We start from the raw sequence: 26,148 nt of genomic DNA, 5'->3' as shown, positions 1-26,148 counted from the left end.
CCCTTTTCCTATGATTTATCCTGGGCCAGTGCTGTTCCTTGGTCAAGAACATTCAGTTGGTCCCCATTTTGTTTAGAATAAAATTCAAATGTCAGCCTATCATTTAAACTCTTCCAAGCCCTGGTCTCAGCCTATCTTTGAATTTCACCCCTTTCTGTACTCTGTTGTGTACTGGATGCTGCATATAAGCTGATCTGTTTGTATTCCCCATGCAGTAACACTCCCCAATTTCTTATTTCTAGGAGGAAAGGAAACCTATTATATTGGATAAACGTAATGTACAGCCCTTGTGCTAGATCATGTGAAATTGTTGTTACACAGGATGGGCTTGTTGACCCTCTGCTGCATGTAGCCAAAGAACCTGACATTTTGACGGTGTGATGACGTGCTTCTTATCCCATTACTAGTAAAAGACACAGCAGACCCTGGAAAGAATTGGTGTCAATGAATCAATGTCTGTATCTCTTGCTCCTCATCACACCACCCACCCATGTCATTTATTCTTTCATAACATATTCTTTCCATATACTAATATCTAGACTCAGATTTTTCTCCTCAGCAAAGCTTTTGTTTTCGTGTATTCAAAAATTTTTTTTCTGTTAGAAGGTAATTTCTTTCTCCAGTGAATTATTTTAGGAAATTTATATCATAAATATTTATCACAACTATTATTAATGTTCATAATCTATTTTTAGTAAATTTAAAGGACTTCTACTAGGATATTAGCTGTGTTTAAGAGTAAAATATATGTGTTTTTCATTTTTATAGCCTCATGAAGTATATAGAACTATTCTCGGTCAGGATTGCATTTGAGTGAGTGAAAGATGACCAGCTATTCCCACAAATACCCCTTAACACCATTCAGTTACTGATGAAGTAACATATAACCCAATAACCACCATAGTGCCCTGCAATGTGTTTGAGATTGCTGGTGATGAGTGTAATTACGATGAATGAACCTTTTCTAGATGAATTAAAATCTAAGCATTTATAAAACTGGTTAATTTTCAGTAGCTGCCTTCCGACGCTGGCTCAGGGTCCGATTGTCCTCGCGGAGATTTCTCACGAGGTGCTGTATGTCCCACCACCACTTTCTGACGGCCTCCTTGCCACAGACCCACACACTCCTGTGACTCATAGCTTCAGTGGTAATCGTACTACTCCTGTATTAAACCTACAAGCATAGATAGCACAAATGCAGGTTTTTACTCATTATTGTCCCTACTGGAATGCCCTTGACATCGAGGTAGGCGTAGAACATTAAAATAACATTGACATGAATAGTTAATATAAGGACTTGCATATAAATCATGGTTTCAAATTTAATATATCTTGATGGTAATAATTAAATTGATTATAAAAAGTAGAGGAGATAAGAATAAAATAAACAGTAGCACAAATGATTTCCTTATACGAATTATCCTGCACGAGCATGACGTTGGTAAGTAAAAAATGGAAGACTTAATTAAAGTCACTCATTATTTTATCTTGACTGAATCATAAGGAACACCATTCGGTCTTCTCCTTTACCAGCAGTGTATTGTCTTATATTTTATTAGGTATTAAGGGACAGTTGCTCTAATTTTATTTAGTTGTTTGATATAATTTTCATTAATTAACAGATTTTTCTTGTGAACTAGAAGCATAGTAAATTGTCTTCTTTTAAAGAGGATGCAGTATCTAGGAAAACAGAATTGAGTATTATTTCTGTAAACTATACCAAACAGCAAATCATAAAGTTCTAGTGATAAAATAAGACCTATTACCACAATTTCTTGATTCTTATCTATCTTAAGTCCAATAAAATCTTTTAAATGATTGGTTAAACACTCCTAGAATCAAGTTGTCCTGTGCAGAAATGAGAAGAAAGACACAAATCAGCTTTAGTTGCTTTCTGCAAGGCTACTTGTATTATTGGAGGATTAATTTTAAGTAGTTGAGGATACATTGTGCTCATAATTGGGATAAATTGTGATTTATGAAAAAAAAAAAAGGATAGTACCTGTAGGAATATTACATCATACAGATCCCAGTGACGGGTTAATTTTATCAGTGACAGTTCCTGTTAGGACACTAGGATAATTACCATATAATTAGCTGGATCAACCTGGTTACCTACCTGACAGTAATTCCTGAGGAGACAACCAGGTAGAAAGAACCTTGGCTGTAGACACAATGAGAACCAAATTCAAATCCCAGATTGGCTACTTGCTAACTTCAGGACCTTTGCAAATCGCTTATCCCTTTAAACACGGCTCCTTATCATTTAACTGATAGAATAATATCTGTTAGACAAGACAAGATTGCATGAGAACTGAGGTCAGATGTAAAAAGAATAATATTGGGCCAGGCACAATTCAACAAATGGTAGCAGTTGTTATTATGATCTGAAGAAATTATTTCAAAGGTAATTTTAGAAGGACCGTATATATGTTTATGATGAACTGGTAAGCTATAGGTCAACTAAATACAGGTTAAATAACCCTTAAAGAAATTGATTTTCACATATAGAGATAACATTATGTGGATGTTAATAATTATTTCCTCTTCCTCAGTGGTAGGACATATAGTCTGAGATGACTTATTCTATGTCTAGTATATTTGTGTTTTTATTCTATATGGCATATTGTATTATCCTCTGGAACAGATTCAAATTGGATCTTGCTGAGTTTGTTCTTCTGTATCAGCCCTGAAATGTTAATTGCAGACACCTCTGTGTTTCTCTTTCTGGAACATTGCTATGATTACTCAGTGGGCTAGAAAGTAACTCTGCCCTATTCACTATAGTTCGCTCTTATAAAGGGGGGTACTTTCCAAGGCCCCCAGTTTTTACCTAAATTTGCAGATAGCACTTAACTAACTATACGTATACTCTTTTTCCTATGCATACATACATATGGCTTCTCTTTGGCATATTTGCCACTGCTCTTGTACTCTGAGGACCATTGTTAAGTAAAGTAAGGGTTACTTAAAACAAGCAAAGCGATAGTCCAACAGTCAGTCTGATCACCAAGACAGCTAGTAAGTAAGTGACTTACTTGTCATAGTGTCTGGGCAGGACAGAGAGGGATGACCTGAGATTTCATCACACTATTCAAAATTTCACACAATTTAAAACATTAAATCTTTATCTGTGCAATCTTCCATTGAATATTTTCAGACCACGGTTAACCGTGAGTAACTGAAACTGCAGAAAGCAAAACCACAGATAAGGGGGACTACTGTACGAGCGTTCCCCAGTGCCCCGTGGTCTCTGTCATCCGTAGTAACCCAGGTGGCTGAGTTTGTCACTGCTGTTGTGGTGGTTACTGCTTGTTACTTACATAGCCCTCGTGATTCTCTTGCCACTCCATTGGCTGGTTTTGGCCTTCTAACTGTTCGTGATCCCTTCATATCGAAGGTGGGGAGAGAGTTCCACCTCTCCACAGGCTTCAATTGAAAAAAGAATAGCTTCTAAAATGCTTGGCCTTCCTCAGTGAGGTTTCCTGCCTGGCATTCCACATGTCCCCACTGGAGAGGAAAAGGTCAAACTGACCACTTACCCCCCTGCGGCCGCAGCATTTTGTCCAGACTCTTAGCCTTGCCTTTGCTATTCAACAATTCCATTCCCTTTAGGTATAATTGCTTTAATACAAATGCAGTAATAACTAACATTTTAAGAGTGTGCCAGACACTGTGATAAGCTCTTTGCCTATGTATGTTCATTTCTAAATGAATTAAATAGTATCTGTATCATTTGAGTACACTGATACAGTACATCCAAACTTAATACGGTTTGGTGGCAACATTAATTTTAAAAATACGTACACAATCAAGGCAACAATGTTTGATCTCCCCTTTCCTTCCTAGTAAATTGTTTTGTTTTGGTTTGGTTTCCTAAAGCGTTAAGTTGAGAAGGATTTTGAGTCTTTACCCGCCCAGCTAGGAAAGCATATAGGAACGGCACTGGTTTCTTGAGGCAGTTGTTACAAATTACCACAAAGTTGGTGACTTAAAAGAAGAAATACATGACATGGCATTTCTTGGGACCAGGCTTCTGAAATTGAGGTGTTGAGGGGCCGCCTGCCCTCTAGAAGCTCTAAGGGGAGACCTGCTCTTGCCTCCTACAGCTGCTGGTGTCCCTTGGCGTGTGGCTGCGTCACCCTCATCTCCACCTCCTCCTTCACATTGTCTTCTCCTTTGCGTGTCGTATCCAGTCCCCCTTCCTGTTTTCAGGACACTTGTGAGGGCATTTGGGACCTACACAGACAAGGCAGGATGATCTCCTCATCTCAAAACCCCTAAGTTGTTAATATCTGTTTAGACTCTTTTTCTGAGTAAACTAACATTCACAGGTTCCCGGGATTAGGATGTGGTTATATTTTGGGACACATTGTCCTCCTACTGCAGTATTTGCTTAGCAGTGTTCACATGGGTCCGTTGAGGAGGGGTTGGTTTACCATGCATGCCATGTTTTGCCATCGGTGACCTAGCGTGTCATTTTACAAATAAGTGTTAGGTTATGTGACTTGTCCAAGATTAGTGCATCAGAAAAATCCCTGCAGTAAATACATGGTGTACAAAGTTGGAGTAATGGAAGAGAGTTTAACAAAGGAGAATTTTGTAAAGGTATGGTCAGGGTTGAGGAATGGTAACTGGGACCTTTGAAGTCACTCAAGACTAGTAACGGAACTGCTAGGCCTGAATGAGCAAGGGGAGAGTTACCAGCGGCGGCGTTGGTGGAGGTCTGCAGGAAGTGGAGGACTGGGGATAAATACAACTTCACACTTCTCTGCTCAGTCTCTGCTACAGCTTTGCATTCACTGAGCCCAAGTGAAAGCTGGGAGACAGGGAGCCTCCTACCATGCATGTGGGTCAGTTTCTCTGGGCACGTGGCAGATTAGAGAAGGATGGACAGAGAATCTGTCAGGGCAAAGAGGAATCTGCGTCAGTCCCGCAGATCATGAGTGTCATGACTGGGAGCCTAGTCTAAGTTTCTTCACTAAAAAAATTATTGTAATTTTCAACATATCAAATTTAATTCAGCAAATGTTTATTGAGTGTTAAGGCTCTCTTTGTACCACTCCAAAAATGCCAGATTTTTTGTAGGTTATAGCAAAAACAGACTGGAGTTAATGAAAAAAAATCAGCATTCATTTTACAGTACTGATGTGAATCTGAACTCAAGTAGGAGTCAGAATGAAAATACAAAGAAGGGCACGTATTTGAGCCACATTGGAATAAGCATTTATTAGGACTTGGAAAACTATTGAATATGGAATGGAATGGAAAACAATAAAAAGGAGAATTCAAAATATGAATCTAAGATTTTAAAACCGAATTAGAAAATGTTTCTGAAACTTACAAAATGAATGGATTTAGCAGACAATCTCTTATAGAGCAATTTACTTGGAGTCTTAAACCTGAGGTCTAGTAGGATATCTACGTCAATATGACCAGCGACATTTGAAATACTGGGCTGACTCCTGGGATGAGGTAGGCTGGGAAGTAGGAAATGCAATAAAGATTCAGTTCATTTATTAATAAAATAATACTAATTTTTTACTATGGGCCATACATTCAACAAGAATTTAGTAATAGACTAATGATCAACTAGTACTACTACTCCAGAAAAATTATTAGGACGGCAGACACTTAAGAAATACCTTTAATAAGACTCTGTAGATATACAATATGGAAGGTGTACATATATAAACACCTATTGGCTCCTGCTTTGAGACAACAGGTGAAATTACATGAGGGGAGAAAAAGCTTGGAATACAGGCACAGCATAATTCTCATATTTGGTATATTTGGGACGGGTATTTTGGATGTGCTGGTAATAGATTTTGTTTTCTTTCTTTTTAAATAGAAATATTACTTAAACAACTTTAAACTAAATAAAAAACAACAACTTTTTCAGTTTATTCTGTGCTTTTCTAACTATGTTTTATTTCCTAAAGGTATAAAATACGTGGACGCAAGAGGTGAAAATAGAGGATATTGGGGACAAAGCCATGGTAGCATTTCCACATTTAAAGTAGGAGAGGAAAGAGCAGGTGCCAGTAAATAATAATAAGAGCATCCAGAGAGACTGAAGGTTTAGGGTAGAATAACATCAGACAGAGAAGGGCGTCCAGTAGAGTAAAATAGTGCAGACGGGCAGGAAAATGTGTGAATGAGAGAGCAAACCTGTTGACTGCTGAAAAGGAGGTCATTGGTGACTTTTTCCAGATGAATTTGAATGGTACGAGTGCAGAAAAGTTGCAGAAAAACTAGAGCTCTGAGGAGTGAAAGGTGATACAATACACAGATAGCTAAAGTAGGAACAGCAAATAGTCCCAAAGTAGAGAAATCACAAAATTAAAGCAACTTTTATTTTTTAAATCTGGGGCATCTAAATATACTCGCGGCCCCTTAAAGGTGACAATATCGAGTGATGTTGAAGCTGTACTGGAAGGAAACACTGATAACATGACTAAAGAGAAAAAAAAATTGAATGATGGCAACAGTACAGTTTACAAAGTAAACACTGTGAAAGTTAGAAAGGCTGTTTTTTCTATTCAGAGATACAGATCATAATACATGTAGTAAAGAGTCAATAAGAAATTAAAAATGAAAACAGAGGGCTTTTTTGGAGGATCCGATTAGGAGATTTAGGACAAATCCCCATGAATCTATGCCTTTCTCTAACAACATTTGCAAGTTTGGGAGTGTTCTTGGCCAAAGGGTGGCAAATGGGGAAATCAATGGAAAAAACTTCTATGATGATGGTAAATGCTTTCATCGTAACAGTTGAAAATGGAGTGCAGGTTAGGAGAGAAGCAAAACAGAAATCAGGCATAAAAAACAGTGAATAATCCATCCTTCTTCCCATGACTGCACGGCCTTTCGCGGACTGGCCCCTACCTGCATCTCACGCCATTGCGTCTCGTAAATCCCAGGCACGTCAGCCTTCTCAAAACCTCCAGAGTTTGCCAAGCTCTTAGGTTCTCTTCTTGTATTTGTCCATCCGGCTTCTTCTTATCATTCAGATCTCAGGACACATTTCCTGACTTCCTTTATCTAAAACCACTGTGAAACGGCCATGATATTACTTATCACAACATCCTCGTTGTTCTCTCCATAATCTCGACTATAATTGGTAATTATTTATACATCTGTGTTATATTCATTTAGTTTTTCTGTTTATTTGATGCCTGTCTTGGTCGAATGAAAGGTTAAAGAGGATAGAGATGGTGCTTTAGACTCAGCTTTACTCAGCACCAGGCACACAGCAGGTCCTCAATAAATGTTTTTAAGTGAGTGAATATATAACAGAAGGATAAGAAAAGATAAAAGGGATGGAGGGAAATTCAGTGCAATGAGGTATAGGGGAAATGTAGAAAATACAGCCAGAAAGTAGAATTTGCCTTGTGTAAAGTTATCCACAGTGCTCTTTATTGTGTATCATTATATCTAAATCTGAGATTCGGCCACCCAATGGATGAATGATGTAGGAGATGGAGAATGGATGACTAAGAGTCAGAAGGATCCTAATCTTGATTGCTGATGTCCACAAAAATAATAACCCAATGATATAAGAGATTGGAAAGGCATGCTAAGACCACTGAACAATGTAGACAGACTTAAAATTGATGGCACATTAAATTAGCCTGTCTAACTGCTGCTCACGACTTGCACAAGTAAATTATTATTTATTCTAGACATGAGGGAGCAGATGGAGATTTCATTTATTTTATTATCTGGGTACCATCTGCAGCAAAACAGGTGTGTAAAACATTATTATGGACAAATGATTTTATTTCATTTTTCATCACTGCCAGCACCATTATCTTCTTTGTTTTCTTCATCACCATCACCATCACCATCACTGTCTTGAGGATTCATAAATCTGCTGAGTCTTGTATTCAGCACGGTTTTATGCCTACATTAATTGTCTATCTTTTCTTTTCCTCTGTCTCCCATTGTAGCCTCCTTATCCCCGAAAAAAATGAGATTTGTTTCCCATTTTCAGCTGGAGGGTATTGAATTCATGGTCCACAGATATAATGAAACAGTAAAAGTTTGGCTGAGGTTAACACTTTTTAAAAACGGAATAGCCCATAAGTTTTCACTAGCCATATGTGTGTGTGTGTTTGTTTGTTGTCTTTTTGTGAAACCACTAACCAACATGACTGAGAAACAGGCTTAAGTGGCAAGATATACAGATCTGGAGGCTGGGCAAAACCATGCCATAGTGTGACAAATGGCATTGCTCAGTGTTATTATTGTACAGAAACGTCTTCCCTTCAGACCGAAACAGAGAAACAAATAGCAGAGAGGAAAATGCTACATACGCTTCAGACCTTTTTGTCTATTCCCTGGTGGGTAAAAAAAATTTTTCCTTATACAAACCAGACCTTGTTATAAAGAAAAACGTTCATGGTTTAGTTTTCAGTGTAGTACCTGCTACACATTTCCCCATCTCCAGTGAGGAAATCCTTTAATTCACCTCTAAGAAAAATTTTATAAAGCAAAAGGGAAAACAAAGACATAATTTTGATTTAGGAAAAATTGATAAAGCACCTGCCAAATTGTACTTATTCCAGTGGCCTTGGTGACATTTTTTTAGTGACAACAGTAAAGATTCCAAAATTCTTTCCATGGGCCACCTGAGATATGGAACAGCAGTCATTATGGATTTTAACCCAGAGTAATTTATTGAAACCCAACACTCTATTATTAAAGTACTGGATTTTCCCCCTTTTCATCACACTCATCACTCTAAATGAATCCATATTCTCATTTCTTTATCTCTTCCCCTATCCCCCCAAAAAAGCCATCTGCTATTTTCTTTATGAAAAAAATAAAACCTATAATTAGTGTCTTGTTCATCTTTTCTTTCTCAAAAAAAGAGCACTATTATGCAAATACTCTGCAATTTGGTTTCAAATACTCTTTGTAGTGTGATGAGCAATTTTCCTTAATACAACCCCAGCTTTTTTTTGCCAGGACTTACTAATAGATTTTTTAAGAGAGAACTTTCAAGCTATTTTTTTACACTCTGCTGACGTGAACTTTTCAAATGAGTATTTAGAAGAGAATTATCATTACTCCTTGAGTTGTAAAAGAAAAAAAATCCCCAAAACACTGTTTATATATTTCATGCTGAAAAAGAAGCCTGAAATAACCTCAAAATCTCTCTTTTACCTGAAATTTCATTATTTTCTTTATCTTACGAAATGGCTGGTACAAAATAGCACACTTAGGACATCGGAGAGACCTGTTTCTTTGGCTTTTTCTGAAAGCTTATTACAAGTGATGGCAGTTTACCTGTAAGCGTACAATTTCTTGTTTGATTTTAGTTGTATCTCAGAAACTAAAGTATAATTAGACCCAATTTATTCAGGCATGGCTAATTCAGGTGTCTGGGGCTGTCTTCTTGTTAACAAGACAAGCATCTACAGTACGAAGTGCTTGTGCAACCCAAGGAAGTAAATATGTGTGTGTGTGTGTGTGTGTGTGTATACATGTATATGTATACATATATGTGTGCATGTATGTATGTATATATGTGTGTATATGTATGTATGTGTGTATATATGTGTGTGTATATATGTATGTGTATATATAACATAAAACATGATATTTAATATAGAATATGTAATATTTTAAGCATTATAATAAATTGCACTGCACTAAGAATCAGAAAGCCAAAGTGTTAAAAGTAAGTGATCCTGCTACTCACTTGTCAGATGATCTGAGGCAGCAACTCTCCTACTCACCCTGGTGTCCTCATTTTATAGCTGAGAATTGCTGCCTCTTTTGACTTCTTTTTAGGGTCATAATAAGGATCAAAACACTGTAGCATGTTACTGTTTTTGAAATGGATTATAGGGGAACAAATTTAATGGAGATGTTCTAGGAGTTTTGTATTTCCTGCAGTGGCTTCATCTAGGAAGCTTGTTACAAATGCAGACTCCTGATCCACTTCTAGACCTGGTTTTCTTGGAATGGGATCAAGAAAGCTACACTGAAATGGCCAAGAGACATATGAAGAAATGCTCAACATTACTCATCATCAGACTGATGCAAATTAAAACAAGTATGAGGTATCACCTCACACCTGTTAGAATGGCCACCATCAACAAATCATCAAACAACAAGTGTTGGGGAGGGTGTGGAGAAAAGGGGACTCTAGTACGCTGCTGGTGGGAATGCAGACTGGTGCAGCCACTGTGTAAAACACTATGGTGTTACCTTAAAAAGTTAAAAATTGAACTGCCATTTGACCCAGAGATCCCACTTCTAGGAATATACCCTAAGAAACCTGAAACCCCAATCAGAAAGAATATATATACCCCTATGTTCTTAGCAGCAATATTTATAATAGCTAAGATCTGGAAACAGCCCAAGTGTCCATCAGTAGATGAATGGATAAAAAAGCTGTGGTACATGTACACAGTGGAATACTATGCAGCTATAATAAAGAAAGATCTCTTATCCTTTGAGATGACATGGAGGGACCTGGAGAGTATTATGCTAAGTGAAACAAGCCAAGCAGAGAAAGACAACTATCACATGATCTCACTTATTTGTGGAACATAATGAACTCAACAAACTGCTGAACAAAATTAACCCAGAGATATAGAGGTGGGGTACAGACTGACAAGCCTCAGAGGAGGAGGGGTTGGGGGGAGAAGAGATAAACCATAGAACTTACTTGCATGTATGCATGATCAATGAACATGGAAAACAAAGCTGGGGATGGGGTGTAGAGGAAAGGGAGGAGGGTGTCAATGGAGGAAAAAGGAGAAACATCTGTAACAAAAACAAATTAATAAATAAAAAATAAATAATTAATAATAATAAAAAAAAGAAAGCGACTCTGAACTAACAAGCAAAATAGAGACAGACTCATAGATCGAGCAGGCAGACAGAGTGAGGGATGGGGCTGGAGGGATTGACCATAAAAGGAAACAATAGAGAACTCATGGATGGACATTGACAACAGTGTGGTGGTTTTGGGGGTGGAGGTAGTGGATGGCATAGAGAAGATAAAAGGTGATGGAAAAAAATCACAATTAAAAAAAAAAAGAGGAGAAAAAAAATTTTTTTTTTTAAGAAGAAGCCTAGCCGGTGTGGCTCAGTGATTGAGCATCAGCCCATGCACCAAGAGGTCAGTGGTTTGATTCCTGGTCAGGGCACATGCCCAGGTTGTGGGCCAGATCCCCAGTGGGGGCATGCAGGAGGCGGCCAATCATTGTTCTCTCTCATCAGTGATTCTCTCTCTCTGCCTCTCCCTTCCTCTCTCTCTAAAAATCAATAATAAAGAAAAAAAATATATATATATATAAAAAGAAAGCTACACTTGGAATAAACTTAGGTGACCTTTATACACGTGAAAGACAGAGAGCTACTAGAGACGAGAAATAGAGAGAATACAATCAGTATACATTTAAGCTAATGAGGTAACTAGTATTTAATGTCTAATTAAATATTTAATTTGGTACTTGATTAAGTTAGGTATTTAATTTAATTACATGTTTTGCTTATTTGTCGATGTGTATGTGCATATTTATATGTGTGCATATCACAATTCAGCACAGGACCCCTGTGACTTACACTTTTAATATTCTATTCAGAAATGGTGAATTAATCAAGTAATTAATCTTAATACTAGATTGAATAATAGGTAATTGAACTTGGCCAACATTCCTCTCTGTGCTCCCCTTATAACTACAGTGGTTTGCTTTACTTCACATGTTCACTGAAATATACAGTAAGAAAAACCGAAATGTTTCCACCTCGTTGATACAGATGGGGCCTGTTAATAGTCATAACTCCAGTTTCTACTAATAAGCCACTTACTATTCTAGCATTCTTCCCTTATTTCCTCCTCTCTGGGATTTTTGGTGTGTGGCTTTTTATGAACTCTTTTACTGTTAGCATGGTGAAATTGAGAGCAATGGAAGAGATGTATGTATTCAATATGCCATGTTAACAGAAGCTCAGTATAGCTTTCTGTCCTCGATTTTTGTTTTAAAAAATTTCAAAACTTCAGAAATTGTTCAAGAATAGTATAAGAAACATACCTTGATATACGTAAACTGATAATAATATATGTATCACACCCCTCTGTGTGTGTGTGTGTGTGTGTGTGTGTAAGGTCATATCTGTTCAAATTCAAATAAAGACATTTAAAATAAATTTTCAGTAGAAACTCACTTTAGGATGCACTCAAATTTATTTTATCTCCATTAAGCTAAAATGCCTTTATGATTATGATTTTTAAAAAAAATCTATAACTGTTTCCTTATTTCATGAAATTAGGAATTTGGAATAGACACATTTGTATAGTCTCACCTTGCTCTGAAATTTAATTATATGAATAAGATGTCACTATAATTTTGAAAATAAAATAAATTTGCGCTAAGACAAAGTTAAGAGCAAATTGTTTATTAAAATGTTTATTCTGCCACATAAATTCACAATAGGTATACTGCTAATAATTGTTAAAGTTTTGATATTTATAATTTATAAATTGTATCTGTATATACTGTTTGAATCCACATAAATAATGGGTGGCTTAAGTTTGGATCACCTTATTCTACATGTAAATAACTGTACCTGCTTAAATTATTTTACTGATGAACCAAAGATCAAAGGTTAAAAATCCAGAGTATAAAGCAGGATCTAATTTCAACTTATCTGGCAGTAAATAACATTTAATATAGTCTGCATTACAAAACAGAAAATACTGCTGTTAATTTTATATGCATTTCTTCTGAAACATTTTCTACTTTGATTAATGTGTAGTATTTGTGTTTTTTTTTTAATTTTACTTGAACTAAATCACTGAGAATATAATGGCAACATAACGTATTTTCATTTTTAATTGATTTCATTGAGTGAGAATACATTTCAAAATCCTTATCAGCTCCATTAGTGCAGTTTAAATAACTATCAATTGTAAAGAACTTTGAAGTGACAATGTAACATTTTTTCTAACAGGAAGCATTGATCATGGCAAGTATGGACCATCCACACTTAGTCCGGTTGCTGGGTGTGTGTCTGAGCCCGACCATTCAGCTGGTGACACAGCTCATGCCCCATGGCTGCCTGTTGGAGTACGTCCATGAACACAAGGACAACATTGGCTCACAGCTGCTGCTTAACTGGTGTGTCCAAATAGCTAAGGTATGTGCCCATCACTTCCTGTGGAAATGGCTTTTTTGCTTTACACTGCCTTGATTGAGAACAGTCTGGATATTGAAAAACATACCAAGTTTTTTAGGCTATTCAAATATATTATATTTGCTATTACAAGATATATTGTAGGGAGGTATTTGCAGTCCAACCACAGATCTAATGCACGATATACTTACATATTTTTGGGTTCTTATATTGACCAGATGATAAAAGAAATAGCTTACTGGCTAGGAGTAAAAATACCTATGTTTGATAAGGAAAGGGAGACCACATCCCACCCTCACCTCCACTGCTAGATAGAAGTAAGTCAATTTCTCAAGCAAAACCCGTGAGTCTTGTGTCTGGAATTGCAATTTTAGGTCCCACAGCACAAAAAACCCTTAAAAACCTTTTCAAAGACAGAGAACTCAGACAGAAACACACAGAGTTTTCTATTTATTCTGAAGAGGCAAGCACAAAACATAAATTGATATCTTAATAAAATATTTTTCTTTGTATATACAAGGAAAGGAAAGCAATAGAAAAGTTCCACAAAAAGGACCCCATCCAGAAGAGAGGCGTTGTGAAGGTGGTGGCTCTTTTTTTTTTTAAATGAGTATCCGACCTTGTTAACATGTTGGCACATTAAAAAGCCTTAGAAGATTAACTAGTTCCATGATTTAAAAAAAAAAAATTAAGTCATGAAATTGTTCTGTCAAGTAAAATTTTACTTGAAAATCTAAAGACATAAAACCAAGCCATAACTCCAGCAGCGGAAGGGTATAAAGAGGGCTCCGTGGTCCCTAGTCCTTAGGGGACCAGCTTTAAGACCACCTGATGTGCTTGTGTTGAAGATATATCCTGGATTTATCCGGCTCTTTATTTGTTTTGGCACAGTTTAGTGAACAAACAAAATCCAAGGAGGAAGAAATCAAATGTCTACATTGTTCCATTTTCAGATGATTTTTTGAAAATAGCATGTACATTCAATTCTCAGTGTTACAAATGGTCAGATTCTAAGACGTTTTAATGATGCGCAGTTGGTGTTTATTGGTTGGGGTTTTTACGGGTCTGCAGAAGGTCTCGGGCACGTGACATGCAGAGGGAAGTGGCCTGGCTCTCTGCACCAGGGATGAGGATGTGGCTCTGTGGTGAACTTAAGAGCAGCTAATCTCCTGTAGGAGACTGGTTTTCCCACCAGTCTTCTGAGTTTTCAGTTTTTCTAAGGGAGGTGAAAACTGGATGTTTTATGTGACTTCTCCAAAATTAAATCTTGGCTCAAACTTTGAACTACTCTGAGAGCCAAATAAAACATTCATGTCCTGCAGTCCACCAGTGTTCAATTTCTGATATATGTTCTTCATGTTCAAGAAACCCTTTATGATTATCTATAATGAGGGTGTTCTTGAAAAATTTCTCCTTCTAGATTTATAGGGCTGAGATGAGTTTTAATTTACTGTTTCAACTCATATCAAAATATGACCTGATGGTCTATAAATTCTACAGATATGGTCATCTTTGCATTTGTATAATAGAAATGCCAAAATGTTACTTTAGTAGCCTTAACCTGTTTCTTTTAACCGTGAAAGAATGAACAAGAATATGTGTCTCAAAGCAGAAACTTAAGATAACTCTTAAAATGAAAACCCCCGAAAAAAATGATTTGAAGGAAAATCCCAGTTTCGTTTTGTATACCATAAATCTCAATATAGTTTCTTATGGACAATGTATTATAATTTTGTGAATATTGCATGACACACTTACAACTGGGAGGATTCTTTATGGTAATGAAGTTTCAAATATAACTCTTCACAAAGTGACTTACTTATCTAAGGATGTCTATAATTTATAAAGTGAGCTAAATATGCAATAAGAATTCTCAAATCATCCTAGCACTATACATGAAAACAAAACTAAGTTTCAAATTCCTTAGCTCTTCTCTATATTTCCTGCAGTGTTTTTCATAATTTAGGTTTTTTCCTTAGGGATAGATGACATTAATATATCATTTGTGGACAACTGTACACACGACTAAAAGTAACTGCTTTGAGTTCCCCGAATAATCATTTTAAACCTTTACGGCCTTTGCAAATGCCATCTCTTCTGCTTGGAAATCTTTTTCAGTCAACAACACTGATTGGGCTTCCTCCCTTAATGGAGACTTCCCTAATCAACTTCTCTGTGTAAACAGAAGTAATTCTTCCTCTTCTGTATTAGAGTCGTTAGTATCTTACACTCACTTTTATTATTTAAATGCTATACTGTGTGTTTGCATAACTCTGTATGGCGAATTTAGTTAGTCATCAATCCTTCAATGCATATTTGTGGACACCCAGCATGTGCCAGGTCCTAGGGTGACTGAAGTGTCTAGTGGTCCACGACAGCAGCGTGGACCTGCTCCTCTGTGTATCCTAACAGCACGAACAGACATTCAGCAAACAAAACAACTAATAAACACTGTGGTTCAGCTTTTGAAGAAAAAATAATTATGGGGAGAAACTCCAGGGCAGACCCCAAGTCTAAAGGAATAATTTTGGCTGTGAGAAGGAAATTCAAGCAGAGAAAAGACCACACAAAGACTCATAAATATGGTGACTATGTAAATTATTGTCCAAATGGAACACTTTTCGAAGTGAACGGAGGCTGTATTACCAGACACTCCAGGACAGCAGACACACAAGTGTCCTACGCAGAACAAGGCATACCTGAAATGTAGTAGGTAGGCATTAAAGTAGTTTACCATGAAGTTGACATAATCTAATTTGTGTGCATACCAGTTTATGTAGGGAAAATACTGAGGCAATATAAGAATGGAAATTAAGATACCAGTTAGAGGTCTGGGGGTCATGAAAATAGTAAGACATAAATGGAATTAGGATAATTTTTGTTAATTTTTTTTTCTTTATTGATTTTAGAGAGAGAGGAAGGGAGAGGGAGAGAGATAGAAACATTAATGAGAAAGAACATCGATGGGCCACCTCCTGCATGCCCCCCCTGGGGATCGGGCCCACAACCTGGGCATGTGCCCCGACCGGGAATCGAACCGGCAGCGCTCAACCGCTGAGCCACACCGCCGGGCAGGATATCTTTTCGAGACAAGTTCCAGGCACTGGGTCATTGCTGAGCTGCAGGCTCCCAGGGAGGGAAGCACAGCAATGCTGCTTCCTGCGGCGGGGAGGGCTGAGGATTAGCCTTACTTGCAGGAGAAAGATCGGAAGTTCAGTTCCAGACGTGGCAAACCGAGAACCTTTGTAGACTATGGAACTGCAGCTGTCAGTTAGATAGCTGGATTTGGTCAGGCCTGCAGACACAGAATCAGGAGCTAGAGGCATTTAAACATAAGGGAAGATAGGGGATTGCCAGGGACTTACCGGTCTGACTCATGTTTCCTCTCAGCACCTAAAATTGAGTCTTATTTACAGTAGTATATTCAGTAGTATATAGAGTAGTATATTTATTAAATATTTTTAAGTGATAAAGAAAATTTAAAATCTCCCCTTAAGGAGGGAATCTTGATCTGTTCTCCCTATTTTGGGTGCAGAATTGTGGAGTGAAGTCTGAAGTCAGCATTTCTTTCAGAAGGACCTGCATCGGTCTATCAATGACCACTTTTTAATTTTGTGAGTTTGAGTACGTTATTCAGTCTCTTTGAGTTGTGTTTCTCACATGGAGCTAATAATTATTATATTTTTTCCCATCTGCAAAAGAAGTAGAATAGTATCTACCTGTGGTAGATTGAAAAGCACCCCTTGTCCCCAGAGATGTTATGCACTGTCCCCAGAATCTATGAATGTTTGTTGACATGTGAAAACGGACTGTGGGGATGTGATTACAATCAGGATTTGAAGATGGGGAGATTGTCTGGGTGATCCTGATGGGCCCACTGTAATCCAGGGAACCTTGTAGGCGGGAGGTGGAAGGGTCAGAGGGAGAGAGAAGATTCACCGGCGGCAGCAGGGTTAGAGCCGAGTCTGAAGACGGAGGACAGAGCCCCAAGCTGAAGAATTTATTCTACTTTTAGAAGCTGACAATGGCCAGGACACTGGTTCAGCCCTTGAACCCCCAGAAGGAACCCCGGCCTGCCAGGTGGATCTTAGTCCTGGCGTCCAGGGCTGTAAGAAAACATGTTCGTATTATTTCAAGCCACTAAAATGATGGAAATTATTTACAGCAATAGAAATCAGATACATTTCCTCATAATGATTTGCAAAGATTAAATAAAATAACCTATGGAAGGTTCCTGGCTCGACTCCTAGATCGTAGAATGTTTAAAAACACTCTCGTTTATTAGCTACTGGCTGAAAACCACAACACAGAGAACTGTTTTAGAAATGTCTATGAAGTATGAATAACATGGTCTGAGTGAAAACAAGTATTTTATTAATCGCTATTTCACTAACTTAGAGGCGTCTTCGCTTTCAGTTCTCACCAAGAGAGACTCATGGAAGTAAGAGAAATCTCAGCCTCGTGACTCCGATACCCACGTTCATTTTGGTGTAGCCCCCGCCCCGCCCCTTTTATTTTTGGTCGACCAAGCTGGGAGGAGAGGAGATGGGGCTGGAAAATAATCCACCGATATTTGTGTTGCAATGTAACTGAGGAAAGTTGAACCATGGGTAGAAGAAATAATAATAATAGCTAATATTAAGCACTTACTTTGTGTGAAGACAACTGTATATTTTATTAACTAATTAATTTGTCTTATCACAAACCTATCAGACTAAACATCATTACGTCTGTTTCACAGACAGTGAAAGTGAGTCACAGAGAATTTAAGAACTTGATTAAATTTACGCTAATAAGTGAACATTGGAATCACTTATCTATGTTTTTATATATAAGAAAAAAATTTTTTTAATATTTTCATCCCTATTTTAAGATTTTTTTTCCCGTTCTTCCATTGGTTCATTATTCTACACACTGCTATGCGGTAGAAAATACAGTTAAGCACGGCAGTTCTTCTGTGCTTGTTCTTATAGGCAGCCAGGCTTCCCTGCGTGCGCGTCGCTTGAAACTTGCTGTATCTTGGTGAGCAGGGCCGAGCGTGTTATTTCCCGGGCGTGGGATGCCAGGGCCTCCCAGGTGCCCTGTGAACCGAGGAAGGCAACAGTGGCGATTCTTTCTTCCACAGTTGTTACTAACAAGTTGGGCAAAGAGCTTTTTTGAAAAGACACTTTTGCAGATTCTGAAAGCGTATTTGCATCAACCGTGAAAAAGCTTCCTGGTGAATAACACCCGTGCTGACTGGGTCCACGTGGAGAAGCCTTCCTAAGGCTCCTGGCATCCGCTGGGTGCCCTGTGCGTCCTGTGTGACTACAGTTAATGGGACTAGTTATAGGCAGTGCCGCTGCCGTTCTCCCACTTCCCAGATGCGCGCAGGGGAAGCGAAGTCCTAAAGAACAGAGGTGCCCGGATTCTGTCCTGGGTAACTGGTACCTGAGCCGGGTCGTAAGGCATTCTGCACTGCTTCCTCTACACACACACACACACACACACACACACACATGCTGGTACCTGAGCCAGGTCCCTAAGGCATTCTGCACTGCTTCCTCTACACACACACACACACACACACACACACACACACACACACATGCTGGTACCTGAGCCAGATCCCTAAGGCATTCTGCACTGCTTCCTCTACACACACACACACACACACACACACACACACACGCTGGTACCTGAGCCAGGTCCCTAAGGCATTCTGTACTGCTTCTTCTACACACACACACACACACACACACACACACACACACAGCCGCTGGGGCTTGAAGACACTCACTCTCCTCCAACAGCACTTCATTTTAAGGAAAAAGTACTAGATATTCATGCATATGGGAATTTTTTCAATCTGTGATTTTTTAAATAAAATATGATAATAGAAGAAGCTCACAACCATTCTGTGAATTATTATGTAGTATAAAGACTGATAATGAGTGACACTACAAATTAAGAATTTAAAATGTATGGTTTGGCACAAGTTTCTGTTAAATGGACTCTAGAACTAGACCAAATAGGCTCAAATCCCACCTCCACCACTTACCAGCTGTGTGGTCTTAGACACGTTAGTTAATCTCTCTGTGCCCCCTACAAATGGGGACACTATTAGTACTAACTTTATAAAGTAATTATGAGAATAAGATAATATTTGTAATCTGCTAAAAATACTGTTCAGCATATAGTAGACATATACATGTGTGTTACTTTGGATAATACCTGAGATGAAATCAATTAGGAAAGACACATAGTTACAACATCATTTAAAAAAATACTCAAATTTTCACCTTGGCCAGTTTGCTAAGTGGTTAGAGCACTGGCCTGAGGACTGAAGGGTCTCAGGTTCGATTCCGGTAAAGGGCTAGTGCCTTGGTCGCAGGTTGGATCCCGGTCCCATCAGGGTTGTGTGGGAGGCAACCAATCAATGTGTCTTTCTCGCATTGATGTCTCTCTGTCTCTCTCTCTCTCTCTCTGTCTCTCTTCCTCCCTCCCTTCCTTCCACTCTCTCTAAAAGATCAATGGAAGAATATCCTTGGGTGAAGATTAACAACACTCAGTTTTTAAATCCCAGATATAAAAGATGAAGCATTTTGTTCTTAGACCATACTAGGGGTAGGAGGATATAATCTCCTATTAAATAGTTCTGATTTTTGGAAGAAAGAACTTGAGTTTTCCATCCTCACCTGATTTCCTACAGTTTCCTAAGAGGCTGTTCTATATGTGCCATTGTCATGACCTCCAATTTTCATGCTAGAAAATTGGATTATTTGTAATATTCAAAACGTGTGAAACCATGAGTGACCTGGTAAAGTTATGAGGTCAGCTGTAACTTTTTAATAAGATCGTCCGTAACTGAAGAGGAGCACAGAGAAAATTTTAGCTTTTCAATCTCAAGCTAGAAAAAGTTAATATTGGGTTGACGGCCTGTTACTGCACAGCTGTAAGCTCCTGACGCCTTTCTAAGGAAAATATTATTTGAAGATTTTTTTTTTTTTTTGCTGTTGTTGTTACTGTATTTGTAAAGCCTGAATACTGAATACAGGCTGCTATTATTTTTCAAAATCTTGAAAACTTCCTCGGGGCTTTGCTGGCCTATTTTCCTTTACTGTCAGGTTGCCTGCTAGAGCTCTAATTGATTTGCAGTTTAATTCAGATGTGCGGTCCCAACGGCTTCCTTTCTCAGTAGTTTCCCATTGAAACTAGTTAAAGAGATGATTCTAAAAACATATGTCAATGGTCTATGGTATAAGTCAAGATGATTCATTGCCTGATTAAACCATACATTGGCCCAATCTTAAAATTCTTTCAAAAGGAAATGGAAATAAAGATCATTCTGTATGTTTGAAGAATGAAAACTAACCTAATATGTTTAACCAGAATGATTTTGCCTGTAAATAAAAGACTCGCAGTCATAATTTTGCAAATAGATTGATCCCACCATTGCTCAAGAACAGCGTGACTCAGGCCAGTTTAACAGATTTCTGCAATTACACTTTCTTTTTAAATTTCACACTGTAGTGTGTTTGTTCCCAAACTACTTTTGGCACTAATGAGAATTCTACTGTGAAACCTGACTTTTTGGGGCCCTTGGGAGATGTTTGTGAACCTAGTTTTATTTTTACTGTTGGTGGCAGAGTGGGAGTTAGTGGAGGGGTGAAGAGGCAAGAACCCTTCTCAACTCTCAACTCAAAGCCGTCCTCAGTGACTGGGAGAAGAGCGGACCCCTGTGTTGACACATGGATTCTTCGTCTATACCAGCGGTTCTCCACCTGTGGGTCACTACCCCTTTGGGGGTCGAACGACCCTTTCACAGGGGTCACCTAAGACCTAACAGTAGCAAAATTACAGTTAGGAAGTAGCAACAGAAATAATTTTTTGGTTGGGGGTCACAACTACATGAGGAACTGTATTAAAGGGTCGCAGCACTGGGAAGGCTGAGAACCACTGGCCACATGCAGAGTCCCCTGAAGGCCTGAAGGTGTAACAGGAGCAGAGCCTTCACTTACCTTCTTCCCTCTTTGCATTTTTCTCCAGCAGCAGCTACACAGTGACAGGGAGATGTAATTCCCCATTTGACCCAGCTATTCCCTTTTGCATACATAAAATTAAATTCAAGTCTGAGTACCTTAAGCCTATTAAACTCATAGACTGGATACTAAATTTTTGTAGTTGTATATGATCAAGACCAGAGGTATATGTCACCTCAATCATATTCACATAAATAAATAATACATATAAAATTAATGTACCCAATTCTAAAATAACAGACAGTTTAGGGAAAAGGCAGAATAGTACTAACATTCTCAAAAAAGACAAATTTGGCCCTTATCACATTAAAAAATATAATAATGTTATTTAATATGTTTAGGAGTTTGTGGATACCGATTTACAGAACACATGCTTTGGGTATGTTTGACACAGAGACATTATTATATTTTATAAAGGTGAAATAGAAGAGGAATATTGGAATTAGAAGCCATACTGTTAGTGAGATAGCTAAATTCCATTTAATGACCATTCACAATTTAAATTAAAATAGATCATTTTTTCTAGTCATATAACTACTTTTTGAGAGAGATAGGGATATAAGGTTGCTTAATGTTTACATTTTTACTGCTATTATTTAATTTTGAATGCATTATGTATTCTCATGGATTGTCATCATATCTTTAGGATAATTCGGTGCTATAAATCTGACTCAGTAGGAAAATTATATTTAGAGTAATACCTTCAGTGACTTTCCCAGGGTCACACTGCAGACTAACCTGAGAATGAAGAACTAAACTCAGAATAATGGACAGGTCATTGACTATTTCATGAAGATGCATTTTTTTTTTTTTCCTCAAGAGGCAGTCTGGTGGGTGAATTTTTCAGAATCACTGTCCAGTCTTAAGTTCATGTCTTAATTAGATATTTGAGATTTGAATACCAAAGAGAATATGTATGGTCTTTTTCAACCAGAGAGATTTGTTTCTCTATTAATTAAAAAAAAATATATATATTAAGTTATGATATAGCAGTTACTCTCCACGATTCAAGAAAGAAAATCAAGCCCTCACGGTTGTTTTTTCCCCCTGGGGAACACAGGCACAAAGCACAAGTACCATGGCCTGGTGCACTGCAGACGGACTGGCTCTGCTCCGCAGTCTGCTAGGGCAGGGTTGAGAAGGAAGCACCGTGTCCCCGTGTCACTGTGCACTGACATCGGTATGACTCAGCAAATTACTCAATGTCTCCGCATCGATTTCCTTACCTATAAAATGGGCAGAAGCCTCCACTGGTCCATCTTTTGGGAGGGTTAAATAGATCATGCATTAGCTACGCACATTTACTACCAAAGTTTCAGTGCCTAATAAATATTAATATAAGTAAAATGATAATATATTATGTAATATTTATTATCATCAACATTAATTTAGATGAGAGTTCTATACAAAGATAGCATAATGTAGCAGAAAAATATATGAATCCCAAGGAAATACAATCTTGGTTTGAATCCTGGATCAGCATTCCAAGACCTTTGAGAGCCATCTTTTCCATCACCAAATAAGAACACTTATGCTTACATAACTGGCATTTTTCAAATTTAAATTAATTAATAAACTGATACCGATCTGAAAAGTAAGACAAAGGTTTCTACAAAACAGGAATACATATATTTCTTTATTAATCTGTACTAACTTTTATATTCCATTATTATCTCATGTGAATCAGACATACATGTGGTCTGATATACTAGATTAAAGAAATATCACATTACTTCTTTTCCAAATTAAAATTATTCCAACGTAGCGCTGACCTATAAAAGTCGAAACTCCATTTCCGTCGTTCATTGGGAGGTTCCCAGGAGGGTTCCCCCGGGGATGGGAAGACCCATGGTGCTGTGAGCAGGGGCAGGATCCGGTTCTCTGACTTAGAGCTGGTAGAGAAGGGAGCTTCCGCCCAGCCCCACGGAGCAGAGCCCTGCAATCTGTCAGGGGCAGGCAATCACTACGCTTCCAACTTGTCACCCTCTCTTTGTGGCGTAGAACATGAGTTTGTTGCTCACGAGGCCTGATCCGCCGAGGGCCCAGGATCTTGGCTATGCTCACTCGCATGTTAGGGGACTGTCTGGCGATCGGCTGATCTGGGCGGAGCTGGCTGGGATGACTGGTGTAACTGGGCTCTGATTCACATAACCCTCCTCCTCCTTCCACTAAGCTGGACACATTCCCACGAACTCTGCCTCCTGTGGTTCCTCCCTCAGGGCTTGTACACCCACCCGCACACCCACCACGAGAGACCGGAACCTCTGGGGGTACAGAATGAGAACAGGACGGTGCCCCCCCCCCCCAGACCCCTGCGGAGTCAGTGATCCCCCTGCCTTCTCTAGTCTGGAGAACGTAACCTTTTTCTTCATGTTGTTGAGTTCAGCCTCTTCTGTGTTCCACCCGCACCTCTGCTGCTACATGGAAATAAGTCAGTTCCTCAGACAAAACCCAAATGAAGCTTGTGCCTTGGAATTATAGTTTTAGGTCTTACAGCCCAAGAAAAGAAAACAACACAAAAAAACCCTTATCAATAGAGAACTCAGAGCGAAACACACAGATTATCCTATTGACTCTGAAGAAGCAAGCACAAAACACAAATTGATATCTTAATAAAATGTTTTGCTGTGTATAATAAGAAAATAAAAGCAATAGACAAATTATATGGAAAGGACCCCGTCCAGAAAAGTTCCTCTGTGGCGTGTTGAATCTTTCAGGGGGAAAAAAAAAATCAGAACTTGTTAAAATTTTGGCACAGTGAAGAACCCCAGAAGATCATCTAGTTCTACGATTTAATAAAAAATCTGAAGCATGCAATTGTTTTGTTAAGCAAAATCTTACGTGAAAATCTAAACAAATGAAACTAAACCAGAAGCGCAGCAGAAGTGTCGAGAGGACTTCATGGAACCTGAGAGTTCCCTGGGTCCTCGTAGACACCAGCTTGAGACCCCCTGATGTACCAGGGTTGAAGGTCAGGAAACTGAAGGCTAAATGGGTGACAGAGTCCACTCAAGACCACATTGCTTCTCAGTGTCAAAGCCAGGACCTGAATTCATATAGGGCCCTGGCACCCAGGTGCCCCAGCCTAGGTCTACTGACTGACCACCAGCATCCCTTACCCCAGCTCCACAAGATTTGTGGGTCCCTAGTCTATAATTTTGATGAGAAGATTACTTCAGTATTAGAAAGAATCAGCCTATATGTCTTGTGATAATTTTTAAATGATCTATTGAACTGTTTCCATTATAGAATGTTAAGTGTTAGGCAGCTAGCTTATTTTAGTACTTTGGTGTTTTTTGTTTACATTTCAATGTGTGTTTTTGTTAATATCACTTTTCCACCAATGGTTTTCCCTCTCCATCTTTATATCATAATGTCCAATAACATTACGTCCTCCCAAATTGGTGACAAAGCACCTGGCTGTATTGGAATGGTGTTTATCCCATCCCCGAAGCAACCTCATGCTTTTCAATTACGTGCCAAATTCTCGTTGCCTTAAAGGAGAGCAATACATACAGGGTAGTAAAGGATAAAAGAGAATCTCAATTGCACCAGATGAAAATAAAGTTTAGTGAGGCAGTTTCTAGTGTCTAGGTCCCAGAATTACACTGAAGCCTTCATTATTTCCTGGGGTTTGCATGAAATATGAAGGTCTCTCACCTAGAGAAGAAATCACGTTGTTTGCTTCTTGTCTAACCTATAAAATAGCAAGCTTCCCCCTTGCTTTGCTTTGCCTGTGAATTTGTTTGGTGTGCTGAGCAACTCTAAATCAGCCTGGAAGTTACTCTACAGAGGCAAAAGTTTTTGTTCACCTATCATACACTTTCAGAAAGTAGAGAGCTTAATTTCTTCGCTGTAAATGTAGGCTTTAGCTGGCACTTTTAATGTACTTTTTTTTTGACAGGAAAGTAAAAACTATCCTATCTGAATGGACAAATTTTTACTTTTGGTGTGTAAAGTGCTCACAAGTACACCTATTAGTCACGACTGTGGGAAGCTTGGTATTGTAGCAGGTTTTAGGAACACAGTGGTTTTCTGAAATGCCAAACCAGGGCAGTAAGACTGGCACATCTAGTTTATGCCTCCCTGTGGCTTTGTTTCTAAAACTGTGGTGGTAGAGGGATGTTACAATATTTCTTCTTAGAAATGTGTGAGATACGTGCATGATCTTGCAGATATATGCATACAGTGTCATTTTCCCACAGATTTAAAATGTTTACAGTAACTTAGGCAGATAGGACCTGCATTTTGCTATCCGGAGGAGAAACAAAGGATGAGGAGGTCAAGGGGGGTGACTGGAAACAGACAAACCTCAATGGGACTGAAGACAAACCAGATTTCCTTCCACCTACGTGTTCTCAGTTCATTCTCCAGATAGCTCTTTTTACAGCCTTTCGGTGTTGAAATAATTGTAGATTCACAAGAAGTTACAACAAATTTAAAGAAAGGCTTCCTTGTTCTTCACTCAATTTCTCTACTGATGACATCTTGAATAAATGTAGTAGGATATTGTACCCAGGAATTGGACATCGGTACAGGTGTAAGTCCAAAAAGAAACATCTCTGTGGTTTTGTTAAGTCCACAAAATATTTCAGATGAGCTAGTAATTTTCAAATATTCTAGGTTTACTTCTTGGCATTCGGTTTTTGTGTGTTTGTTTGTAATATATAGGTGCATATATAGAACCTTCGTTGTTATAGATATTCAATACATTGCATAAATAATCAGTTGTACATTTGAAGACGATATTGTTCATCAAGAACATAAACTCATGTGTACGCACGCGCGCGTGCGTGTAGTTCTATGCAATTTTATCACATGTTGATTCATGTAACTACCACCACAATCCAGATATAGAAGTTTTTATGACCTCATGCCATCCCTTCATAGTCACACTCAACTCCTAGTTTTTTATTGTTAATTGTACTCGGGTTGTACTGTGGTCAATATTTGTAATAATGACCTATTT

The 26,148-nt window shown here is 38.4% G+C and overlaps 1 protein-coding gene across 4 annotated transcripts in view; it reads left to right on the top strand.

The window, feature by feature from the left end:
* ERBB4 (erb-b2 receptor tyrosine kinase 4) overlaps positions 1-26,148 on the top strand; it is a 1,035,274-nt gene that overhangs the window by 864,455 nt on the left and 144,671 nt on the right. For all 4 annotated transcript variants that reach the window (XM_036253758.1, XM_036253760.1, XM_036253761.1 and 1 more), the window contains exon 20: positions 12,976-13,161. In XM_036253758.1, coding sequence (XP_036109651.1) covers positions 12,976-13,161 — 186 coding nt within the window. The remainder of the gene's footprint in view (positions 1-12,975; positions 13,162-26,148) is intronic.

This window comes from Molossus molossus, unplaced genomic scaffold (assembly GCF_014108415.1).
Source record: "Molossus molossus isolate mMolMol1 unplaced genomic scaffold, mMolMol1.p scaffold_m16_p_11, whole genome shotgun sequence".
Classification (NCBI taxonomy): Eukaryota; Metazoa; Chordata; class Mammalia; order Chiroptera; family Molossidae; genus Molossus; species Molossus molossus.
This window is presented reverse-complemented; position numbering and strand designations above follow the sequence as displayed.